The sequence below is a fragment of the Monodon monoceros genome, unplaced genomic scaffold (assembly GCF_005190385.1).
Source record: "Monodon monoceros isolate NGI ecotype Baffin Bay Population unplaced genomic scaffold, NGI_Narwhal_1 Super_Scaffold_18, whole genome shotgun sequence".
NCBI lineage: Eukaryota > Metazoa > Chordata > Mammalia > Artiodactyla > Monodontidae > Monodon > Monodon monoceros.
Genome location: NW_021703774.1, coordinates 73219757 through 73232704, shown reverse-complemented (window position 1 = coordinate 73232704; position 12948 = coordinate 73219757). Strand labels below are relative to the sequence as shown.

At 39.1% G+C, this 12948-nt stretch overlaps 1 protein-coding gene across 2 annotated transcripts in view; it reads right to left on the bottom strand.

The window, feature by feature from the left end:
* Positions 1 to 710: 710 nt before the first annotated feature.
* CTSS (cathepsin S) overlaps positions 711 to 12948 on the bottom strand; it is a 39973-nt gene continuing 27735 nt past the window's right edge. For both annotated transcript variants that reach the window (XM_029227913.1, XM_029227914.1), the window contains one exon: positions 711 to 1660. In XM_029227913.1, coding sequence (XP_029083746.1) covers positions 1561 to 1660 — 100 coding nt within the window. In that variant the 3' untranslated portion in view covers positions 711 to 1560. The remainder of the gene's footprint in view (positions 1661 to 12948) is intronic.

The window sequence follows — 12948 nt, the reverse complement described above, 5'->3', positions numbered from 1 at the left end:
ACCTAGAGTCTGTCATACAGAGTGAAGTAAATCAGAAAGAGAAAAACAAATACCATATGCTAATGCATATATATGGAATATAAAAAAAAAAAGGTACTGATGAACCTAGTTGCAGGGCAGGAATAAAGATGTAGACATTGATAATGGACTTGAGGACACGGGGTGGGAGGGGGAAGCTGGGGCGAAGTGAGAGTAGCATCTACATATATACACTACGAAATGTAAAAGTTAGCTAGTGGGAAGAAGCAGCATAGCACAGGGAGATCAGCTCAGTGCTTTGCAATGTCCTAGAGGGGTGGGATAGGGAGGGTGGGAAGGAGGTTCAAGAGAGTGGGAATATGGGGACATATGTATGCATATGGCTGATTCATTTTGGTGTACAACAGAAACTAACACAGTATTGTGAAGCAATTATACTCCGTTAAAGATCTATTAAAAGAAAAAAAGTTGTCATAGCATATCACCAGCATACTACAATTTATATTCTCATGATAGATTATAATAGTTACCTACGAATAAGAAAAGAATGGTATGTGGTTGATCTTGGGTGGCCTCGGCCTGCAGCAGCTTGATGCAGGGTTTTGGTTCCAGGCCAGTGTTTGAGGTCAGGTCGCGGCGGTGAGAGCACCGAATCCTAGGCACTAGATCAGTGGTCAGTGAAAGGCCCGGGCCCTGCGCCGTTGCAGAAAAGGAATTCCCACAAAGATGGAAAGTAGTGAAACAAGTATTTATTTGCAGAAAAAAGTGCAGTACGTGTGGATAGACACACGAGCGGGCTCTGAAAGAGTCGTGCCCTGGTGGCAGTTTAAATCACTTATATGGGGCATTTTTTCCAGGTTTCCTTAGGCCAATCATTTTGATTTGCCTGATTCAAAGTCTGAATTTGGTATAGCTCAGGATTTTCCCATGTGTGCATGCACATCTCTTAGCCAAGATGGATTCTACCGAAGAGGCCTATGGGTAGATTTGGCCACTTGGCATCACTCTCCTTTTGACCTCCAAGGAGCCTTTCTGCGCATGTGTAGTCCGGGGTGGGTGTCTCCTGACTTCAGGAATGAGAAATATGTGGTCTCTTATCTTCTATCTGGGCAGGGCCCAGACTCCTCTCTCAATTGTCCTGTTATTCCCATGTCGGAGTATCAGTCCACAAGGAAAGAACTCAAACTATTTGCCCCGGGGGCCCATCTGTCTCCTGCCTCATGGTAATGATACAAAGTTGAAAAGACAGTTATTTATTAAGAATCTATATGCCATTGAGGTTCAGCAGGATATCAGGGGACTTAAAAGGACAAATAAAATAAGACAATGAAAAACATGACAGATTATCTCAGGTTGACCAATTTTCATACAGTTATATCTATAGTACATTATTAATTTACTTAGCAAACTTTTCCCCAAGATCTGCAAAGTTAAAAAAGTAGATGAATCAAACTATATTTTCTGTTAGTACAGTAAATATACATTGATCATGACACACATTTCTACTGGTTACAGCAGGTAAAATTAAATTGTGAGAAAGTGTTTCTTCTTTCTTGAATTGTTATAAAACAAAGAGGTCCTCTAGATTTCCGGGTAAGAGGGATAACTAGCAATCCCACAGTGATTTCCACTATTTCTTGCCATCCGTATATATCCTTGGTCACCAAAGTTGAGGCCCCAGCTTTAGAAAAAGAAGTAACACAAAATTACAAATGAATATAATCAAATCACATTATCAACTTTTTATCTCTTAGATTGCTTTTCTCCTAAAGAGATTATATATGAAAAGCTGTAAAACAAAGTTAGAACAAAATAATATAATAATTTCCCCAGGGCTTTTAGGCAATTTTCAAAGGATGGTTTGGTAGGTTTTAATGCTATATTAATGAATAGATTTAATACCTAAGGAAAACAATATAAGCTCCATCCTAAACCTTTAAATCCTCCTACTTCTGCAGGGAAAGAGTTTTATTATCCTTTCCAAGACCCCATCTTTAAGTGTTTTTGCATAATAGGATCATAGGTGATGATTCCCTGTCAAACTTCAATTTCTTTAGAGAGTGTCAATTAAGAAAGATTTTTGAGAGACCACTATGGAAAAGGCACAGGGCAGGGGATTCTCAAAAAGAGAGCTCTCAAACACCTTTTTGACCTGGAAGTGGAGCTGAGATAAGGTAAGACTTGCTCATAGTTAAAGCTGTAAAAAATGGAATATGCTACCTTGGGAAAAGATGAGCTCCGTGGCACTGGAAGTGTTCAATTAGAGATGTACATAATTTGTCAGAGATGTTGCAGGGGGAATTCATGGGTCAGATAAGGGTTAGAGGAGATCAGTGGTTCCTCACTTTTTCATTTCATGGACTTTGAGAATTTCAAAAAATTTTGCAGATTGACATAAAGTTACCAGTTTTTAAGTTAGCAAGTACAGACATTAAAGAAACAAAAACCCTTTATTATCACCATCAAATTGTAAAAGAAAGGACATGTTAACACCAAAAACAAAACTTAAGAGGACATAACCTCTAATTTAAGTATAGTCCTTTGAGACAAATAAATTTAGATTTATGAAAGATTTACCAAAATATTCTTTTTTCTCCCTTTTTCACATACTAGTGAAAAAATTGACAAAATAAGAGAAATGACTTGTAAAGTTTTTTATGACTCTGAGATTTTATAATTGTAAGTGTACAAATAATTATAATATGAGGCAGAATTCATATTCTGTATGAATTGTGCTATAACTAGTATACAAATAAAAGCATGAAATACTGTGTTTGTATTTGGAGAGCAGCAGGAAATTTAGTTGAAGGGAAAACAACATCTTTAGGGGAGTAGTGTGAAAAGAAGATAGAAAGTTGGTTTGGGGCCGTATTGTGCGGAGCTTAGAACAGCAGACTGAGGAACTTGTTTAAGTCCATAGGCAGAGGGAAGCCATTGCAAACTTTTGCTCAGGACTCAAAGGAAGGTTGTGTTTTTGCATGCAGTGGAGAGACTAAGAAATGCTGGACTATTGGAAGAAGACAAGTGGCATAATTTAAAATAACTGTGCTTCAATAGGCCTTAAATGTTCTATGTATCAGCCATTCACTGGACTCTTCCGGTCTTATTTGTCTCTCTCTTGTACCATTTAACACAGTTGTCTACTCTCACCTCACTTCTCTCTTGGCTTTAAGATACTACTGTGTCCTGATTTTCTCTTCTCTCTATGGTCACTCTTTCTTAAACTCTCTTATGGGCTCCTTCTTTTTCTTTTTTTGGCCGCACCAAGCATCTTATGGGATTGACCAGCAATTGAACCAGGGCCCTCAGCAGTGAAAGTGCCAAGTCCTAACCGCTGGACCTCCAGGGAATTCCCTGGGCTCCTTTTTTTGATTCCTTTCATTTATTGCCACTCCCCTGCTCAAAATCCTTTAATGCCTCACCAACACCTTGAGAATCAAATCCAAACTCTGCTGTCACCTCTCATCAGTAGATGTGCAGTGCTTTTTTAGTATCCAGTTTGATAAGCAAAAGCAATAATAAATTCTGGCTAAGCTATTATTATTAATATCAATAGCCACCACTTATTGAGCACTTACTCTGTGCTAAGCAGCTTAACATATATTATCTCATTTAATCATCATCCTGTGAGGTAGGTATTATCTTCATTTTACTAAAGAGAAAAACTGGCAGAGGTAAAGTGGCTTGCCCAAAGTCACACAGATGGTTAATTGTGAATCAAGGGTTCAAATCTAGGGTTGTTTTATTCCAAAGCCTACTCTAACTTTTATACTCTCTTCCTGTGAGAGAGGTAGTATGGGGAATGAAATTCAAACTAGAACATCCAGGATCTTATATAATTAGTATATTGCTATATCTTACTATATAGTTATTTCACTGCCTAAAAACAAGGTAAAAAATTTTAGATAAGCTGAGTTTAGACTTAAGTTCTGGTAATGAAAGTTGAATTGAGGCTCTTAGGAGTAGTAATATGAACTCAGTCAGTGAGAGCTAGGAGTCCCAGATCCCACTCAGTATCTGGACAAGATCAACTGTCCCAAACTTTGTAGATCCCAGACTTCTTTTTTGGCGGAGTACTGCTAACCCTCCTTTTAAAAATACAGCTGAGGGCTTCCCTGGTGGCGCAGTGGTTGAGAGTCCGCCTGCCGATGCAGGGGACACGGGTTCGTGCCATGGTCCGGGAAGATCCCACATGCCGCAGAGCGGCTGGGCCCGTGAGCCATGGCCGCTGAGCCTGTGCGTCCGGAGCCTGTGCTCCGCAACGGGAGAGGCCACAACAGTGAGAGGCCCGCGTACCGAAAAAAAAAAAAAATACAGCTGATTAAAAATCTCAAGCTAAATAAATATTTGAGGACAAATTCTTGTCTTCAGAACTGTTCAAGGTCAGTTCCAAATGCTCATTCCAGTCCTTACCAAGTTGTTTATTTTTATCAACTCTATAGCCCTTTCACTCAAACTGTTCAATTCTGGGCAAGTTTCTTAACTCTCTCAGTATCAGGAGTTTCCTATTCTGTGTTATGGGGATAAAATGCCTATCTCATAGATTACCTTAAAAATTAAATGAGAAAATGTATTTAAAGTGCTTGCACAGTGTCTGTAGGAAGTGCTCAACAAGTAGAGGTAGCTATTTTTGTTCTTATCCGAGTATAAGTCCATCTGATTTGACTCAAGTAGAGTCCATCCCCTTTAAAAGTATGTAGTGTTTTTCTAGGGTGACCAACAGTTCCACTTTCCCTAGGATTGTCCTGGTTTTAAAAATAAAGTCCTATGGCCTGGGAAACCCCTTAGTCAGTGACAAAGCAAGATGGTTTGTCCCCCTACCTTCTCCCTGCATATTATAGACTACTAACTTATTAGATATTCCTTCTAAAATATATGCCAATTTCCTTTGTAATAAATTGCAGCCTTGAACTTCTTAGGCTGTGCCAGACACTATTCTAGGCGTTAGGATTATGGAAGTAAACAAGGTAGACAAAGTCTTTTTAAAGCCTATGCATTCTATATGGGAAACATATAATAAACAAAGAAATACATAATATGATATGATATGATATGATATGATATGATATGATAAGTACTATAAAGAAAAATAAAGAGTAAGGGGATACAGAGTGTTGGGAATCCAGGCTACACTTTTAAAAAATTTTTTTATTTATTTTATTTTATTTTACTATTTGGCCAATGCCGTGTGGCTTGCAGGATCTTAGTTCCCCAACCAGGGATCGAACCAGGGCCCAGCAGTGAAAGCGCAGAGTTCAAACCACTGGACCGCTAGGGAAGTCCCCAGGGCTACATTTTAGATGATGTAGTCAGGGGATGCTTATCTGAGGAAATATTTGAGCAAAGACCTAAGTAAACTGAAGGTACAAGTGATGCAAAAATCTGGGAAAAGAGCTGGGAATCAGCTTGGTGTGTCTGGGAAACAACAACAAGGCTAGTGTACCTAGATATCAGTGAGAGAGGGGAAAGCAATTGGAGAGGTGGTTGGAGAGGCAGGCTGAAACCAGATAATGTCCCACTTTTAACAGACATGGGTCTTATTCTGAGTGTGAAGGAAAGCCATTAGAGGGTTTGGAGTAGGAGAGTAATAACATCTGCTTTCTGATTTTAAAAAGCTCATTCTGGCTACAGTGTAGAGGATTGACTACAGGCAAACAAGACGGAAAGTGATTACCAGTTAGGAGATATACTGCAATAGACAAAGAGAGATGGACAGTGGCTTGAACTAGAGTGGTAACAGTAGAGATATTGAGAAGTGATAAGGTTTGGGATAATTTAATGATGGTAGAAATGACAGGATTTGCTGATGGTTTAGATGTAGGGTATCATATGAAGAAAGAAGAGATGGCTCCAATGTTTTTTGGCCTGGGGTAAGTGCTGTTGGCATTTACTAAGATGGGGAAAATTGGGGCAGTAGCAGGGAGTCAAGAGTTCTATTTTGAACATGTTAAGTTAAAGAGACCTATAGACACACAGCTGGTAGACTGCTGGACATGGAATCTGGAGCTCAGGGGAGAGATTAGGGCTAAAGATACAAAGGTGAGAGTCATCAGCACATACCTGGTGTTTAAAACCATGAGGCTAAATGAGATTACTTAAGGAGTGAGCCTAGAGAGAGGGGGAACTGAGGCCTGGGGAAGTCTAATATTTATAAGCAAGAAGTAATAAAAGGAACTAAGGAACTCAGGAGACTGAGAAGTAAGTAGAGCAGGAAGAAAACCAGGAGAATGTGGTCCCCTGAAAGTCGAATAAAGAGTGTTTCTGAAAGGAGAGAGTAATTATATATCAAATGTTAAGAGGACAGGTAAGGTGAGACTTTGAAAACTGTTTAATGAGGCAAGATGGAAGTGAGTGGCAATCTAGGCAAGAGTGATTTCAGTGAAGTGGTGTAATAAATACCTGTTCTGAGTTATAAACCAATATGCACATTCTTAATCTCTTTATAGAGAAATCTCTAAGGAAAACCACTAGGCTATAACTTTTTTCTTTTTACATCATTTTTTCAGCCTTAGATTCCATGGAGAAGAGGCAGTATGTATTAATTTAATATAAATTCCTACAATGTTTAGTATAAAACATTTACCCTAACTCTACTTTAGGATCAGGCTCAGGCTTCTCTTGTGGCACAGTGGTTAAGAATCCACCTGTCAGACTCTGGGAGGGCTCACGCCAAGGAGTACTTCCCAGAACTTCTGCTGCCAGTGTCCTTGTCCCTGCGGTGAGCCACAGCCACCCCCTGCCTCTGCAGGAGACCCTCCAACACTAGTAGACTACAGGGCGAGCAGAAGCAAGAAGAACTACAATCCTGCAGCCTGTGGAACAAAAACCACATTCACAGAAAGATAGACAAGATGAAAAGGCAGAGGGCTATGTACCAGACGAAGAAACAAGATAAAACCCCAGAAAAACAACTAAATGAAGTGGAGATAGGAAACCTTCCAGAAAAAGAATTCAGAACAATGATAGTGAAGATGATCCAGGACCTTGGAAACAGAATGGAGGCAAATATCGAGAAGATGGAAGAAATGTTTAACAAAGACCTAGAAGAATTAAAGAACAAACAAACAGAGATGAACAATACAATAACTGAAATGAAAACTACACTAGAAGGTATCAATAGCAGAATAACTGAGGCAGAAGAGCGGATAAGTGACCTGGAAGACAGAATGGTGGAATTCACTGCTGCGGAACAGAATAAAGAAAAAAGAATGAAAAGAAATGAAGACAGCCTAAGAGACCTCTGGGAAAACATTAAATGCAACAACATTCACATTATAGGGGTCCCAGAAGGAGAAGAAAGAGAGAAAGGACCCAAGAAAATATTTGAAGAGATTATAGTCGAAAACTTCCCTAACATGGGAAAGGAAATAGCCAGCCAAGTCCAGGAAGTGCAGTGAGTCCCATACAGGATAAACCCAAGGAGAAACATGCCGAGACACATAGTAATCAAATTGGCAAAAATTAAAGACAAAGAAAAATTATTGAAAGCAGCAAGGGAAAAACGACAAATAACATACAAGGGAACTCCCATAAGGTTAACAGCTGATTTCTCAGCAGAAACTCTACAAGCCAGAAGGGAGTGGCATGACATATTTAAAGTGATGAAAGGGAAGAAACTACAACCAAGATTACTCTACCTGGCAAGGATCTTATTCAGATTCGATGGAGAAATCAAAAGCTTCACAGACAAGCAAAAGCTAAGAGAATTCAGCACCACCAAACCAGCTCTACAACAAATGCTAAAGGAACTTCTCGAAGTGGGAAACACAAGAAAAGAAAAGGACCTACAAAAACAAACCCAAAACAATTAAGAAAATGGTCATAGGAACATACCTATCAATAATTACCTTAAACGTGAATGGATTAAATGCTCCAACCAAAAGACACAGGCTTGCTGAATGGATACAAAAACAAGACCCATCTATATGCTGTCTACAAGAGACCCATTTCAGACCTAGGGACACATACAGACTGAAAGTGAAGGAATGGAAAAAGATATTCCATGCAAATGGAAATCAAAAGAAAGCTAGAGTAGCAATACTCATATCAGATAAAATAGACTTTAAAATAATGAATGTTACAAGAGACAAGGAAGGACACTACATAATGATCAAGGGATCAATCCAAAAACAAGATATAACAATTATAAATACATATGCACCCAACATAGGAGCACCTCAATACATAAGGCAACTGCTAACAGCTCTAAAAGAGGAAATCAACAGTAACACAATAATAGTGGGGGACTTGAACACCTCACTTACACCAATGGACAGATCATCCAAAATGAAAATAAATAAGGAAACAGAAGCTTTAAATGACACAGTAGACCAGATAGATTTAATTGATATTTATAGGACATTCCATTCAAAAACAGCAGATTACACTTTCTTCTCAAGTGTGCATGGAACATTCTCCAGGATAGATCACATCTTGGGTCACAAATCAAGCCTCAGTAAATTTAAGAAAATTGAAATCATATCAAGCATCTTTTCTGACCACAACACTATGAGATTAGAAATGAATTACAGGGAGAAAAACGTAAAAAACACAAACACATGGAGGCTAGACAATACGTTCCTAAATAACCAAGAGATCACTGAAGAAATCAAAGAGGAAATCAAAAAATACCTAGAGACAACTGACAATGAAAACACGATGATCCAAAACCTATGGGATGTGGCAAGAGCAGTTCTAAGAGGAAAATTTATAGCTATAAAAGCCTACCTCAAGAAACAAGAAAAACATCAAATAAACAATCTAACCTTACACCTAAAGGAACTAGAGAGAGAAGAACAAACAAAATCCAAAGTTAGCAGAAGGAAAGAAATCATAAAGATCAGAGCAGAATAAATGAAATAGAAACAAAGAAAACAATAGCAAAGATCAATAAAACTAAAAACTGGTTCTTTGAAAAGATAAACAAAATTGATAAACTATTAGCCAGACTCATCAAGAAAAAGAGGGAGAGGACTCAAATCAATAAAATTAGAAATGAAAAAGGAGAAATTACAACAGACACCGCAGAAATACAAAGCATCCTAAGAGACTACTACAAGCAACTCTATGCCAATAAAATGGACAACCTGAAAGAAATGGACAAATTCTTAGAAAGGTATAACCTTCCTAGACTGAACCAGAATAAACAGAAAATATGAACAGACCAATTACAAGTAATGAAATTGAAACTGTGATTAAAAATCTTCCAACAAAGAAAAGTCCAGGACCAGATGGTTTCACAGGTGAATTCTATCAAACATTTAGAGAAGAGCTAACACCCATCCTTCTCAAACTCTTCCAAAAAATTGCAGAGGAAGGCACACTCCCAAACACATTCTATGAGGCCACCATCACCCTGATACCAAAAGCAGACAAAGATACTACAAAAAAAGAAAATTACAGACCAATATCACTGATGAATATAGATGCAAAAATCCTCAACAAAATACTAGCAAACAGAATCCAACAACACATTAAAAGGATCATACACCATGATCAAGTGGGATTTATCCCAGGGATGCAAGGATTCTTCAATATACACAAATCAATCAATGTGATACACCATATTAACAAATTGAAGAATAAAAACCATATGATCGGGCTTCCCTGGTGGTGCAGTGGTTGAGAGTCCGCCTGCTCATGCTGGGGACACGGGTTCTGCCCCGGTCCGGGAAGATCCCACATGCCGCAGAGCGGCTGGGCCCGTGAGCCATGGCCGCTGAGCCTGTGCGTCCGGAGCCTGTGCTCCGCAACAGGAGAGGCCGCAACAGTGAGAGGCCCATGTACCACACACACACAAAAAAAACAACTTATGATCATCTCAATAGATGCAGAAAAAGCTTTTGACAAAATTCAACACTGATTTATGAAAAAAACTCTCCAGAAAGTGGGCATAGAGGGAACCTATTCCAACATAATAAAGGGCATATATGACAAACCCACAGCAAACATCATTCTCAATGGTGAAAAACTGAAAGCATTTCCTCTAAGACCAGGAACGAGACAAGGATGTCCACTCTCACCACTATTATTCAACATAGTTTTGGAAGTCCTAGCCACGGCAATCAGAGAAGAAAAAGAAACAAAAGGAATACAAATTGGAAAAGAAGAAGTAAAACTGTCACTGTTTGCAGATGATATGATACTATACATAGAGAATCCTTAAGATGCCACCAGAAAACTACTACAGCTAATCAATGAATTTGGTAAAGTTGCAGGATACAAAATTAATGCACAGAAATCTCTTGCATTCCTATACACTAATGATGAAAAATCTGAAAGAGAAATTAAGGAAACACTCTCATTTACCATTGCAACAATAAGAATAAAATACTTAGGAATAAACCTACCTAGGGAGACAAAAGACCTCTATGCAGAAAACTATAAGACACTGATGAAAGAAATTAAAGATGATACCAACAGATGGAGAGATATATACCATGTTCTTGGATTGGAAGAATCAATATTGTGAAAATGACTATACTACCCAAAGCAATCTACAGATTCAATGCAATCCCTATCAAATTACCAATGGCATTTTTTACGGAACTAGAACAAAAAATCTTAAAATTTGTATGGAGACACAAAAGACCCCAAATAGACAAAGCAGTCTTGAGGGAAAAAAATGGAGCTGGAGGAATCACACTCCCTGACTTCAGACCATACTACAAAGCTACAGTAATCAAGACAATATGGTATTGGCACAAAAACAGAAACATATATCAATGGAACAAGATAGAAAGCCCAGAGATAAACCCATGCACCTATGGTCAATTAATCTATGACAAAGGAGGCAAGGATATACAATGGAGAAAAGACAGTCTCTTCAATAAGTGGTGCTGGGAAAACTGGACAGCTACATGTAAAGAATGAAATTAGGACACTCCCTAACACCATACACAAAAATAAACTCAAAATGGATTAGAGACCTAAATGTAAGACTGGACACTATAAAACTCTTAGAGGAAAACATAGGAAGAACATTCTTTGACATAAATCACAGCAAGATCTTTTTTTGGTCCACCTCCTAGAGTAATGGAAATAAAAACAAAAATAAACAAATGAGACCTAATGAAACTTAAAAGCTTTTGCACTGGGGCTTCCCTCCTGGCGCAGTGGTTGAGAGTCTGCCTGCTAATGCAGGGGACATGGGTTCGAGCCCTGGTCTGGGAGGATCCCACATGCCGCGGAGCAACTAGGCCTGTGAGCCACAACTACTGAGCCTGCGTGTCAGGAGCCTGTGCTCTGCAACAAGAGAGGCTGCGATAGTGAGAGGCCCGCGCACCGCGATGAAGAGTGGCCCCCACTTGCCACAACTAGAGAAAGCCCTCACACAGAAATGAAGACTGAACACAGCAAATATAAATAAATAAATTAATAAACTCCTACCCCCAACATCTTCTTAAAAAAAACAACAACAAAAGAAACAAAAAAACCCTGCTGTGTCCATACAGCGTGATTCACTTTAAAAAAAAAAAAAAGAAAAAAAGCTTTTGCACAGCAAAGGAAACCATAAACAAGACGAAAAGACAACCCTCAGAATGGGAGAAAATATTTGCAAACGAATCAATGGACAAAGCATTTATCTCCAAAATATATAAACAGTTTGTGCAGCTCAATATTAAAAAAACAAACAACCCAATCCAAAAATGGGCAGAAGAGCTAAATAGACATTTCACCAAAGAAGACATACAGATGGCCAAGAAGCACATGAAAAGCTGCCCAACATCACTAATTATTAGAGAAATTCAAATCAAAACTACAATGAGGTATCACCTCACACCAGTTAGAATGGGCATCATCAGAAAATCTACAAACAACAAATGCTGGAGAGGGTGTGGAGAAAAGGGAACCCTCTTGCACTGTTGGTGGGAATGTAAATTGATACAGCCACTCTGGAGAACAGCATGGAGGTTCCTTAAAAAACTAAAAATAGAATTATCGTATGATCCAGCAATCCCACTACTGGGCATATACCCAGAGAAAACCACAATTCAAAAAGACACATGCACCCCAATGTTCATTGCAGCACTGTTTACAATAGCCAGGTCATGGAAGCAACCTAGATGCCCATCAACAGATGCATGGATAAAGAAGATGTGGTACATATATACAATGGAATATTACTCAGTCATAAAAAGGAACGAAATTGAGTCATTTGTTTAGACGTGGATGGATGTAGAGACTGTCATACAGAGTGAAGTAAGTCAGAAAGAGAAAAACAAATACTGTATATTAACGCATGTATGTGTAACCTAGAAAAATGGTACAGATGAACTGGTTTGCAGGGCAGAAGTTGAGACACAGATGTAGAGAACAAATGTATGGACACCAAAGGGGGAAAGCGGCGGGTGGTGGTGGTGGTGGTGTGATGAATTGGGCGATTGGGATCGACATGTATACACTGATGTGTATAAAACTGATGACTAATAAGAACCTGCTGTATAAAAAAATAAATACAATTAGATTTAAAAATTAAAAAAAAAAAGAAGAATCCACCTGCCAATGCAGGGGACACAGGTGCCAGCCCTGGTCCGAGAAGATCCCACATGCCGCTGAGCAACTAAGCCTGTGCGCCACAACTACTGAGCCTGCACTCTAGAGCCTGTGAACCACAACTACTGAGCCCACGTGCCGCAACTACTGAAGCCCGCGCACCTAGAGCCTGTGCTCCGCAACAAGAGAAGCCACTGCAATGAGAAGCCCGCTCACCCCAGCGAAGAGTAGCCCCCGCTTGCCACAACTAGAGAAAAGGCTGCGTACAGCAACAAAGACCCAACGCAGCCAAAAAAAAAAAAAAAAAAAAAAAATCAGGCTCTCTTGAAAGATCATTCAACAGTTTTCAGTGAAGGAAAATGGAATATGTTCTTTCTTCTAACATATTTTAATAACTTAATGCCACTTATGGATGAAGAAGAGTCATTTCTGTACCCACCCCCAACTCAATCCATCAACTCACCGCATGACCTA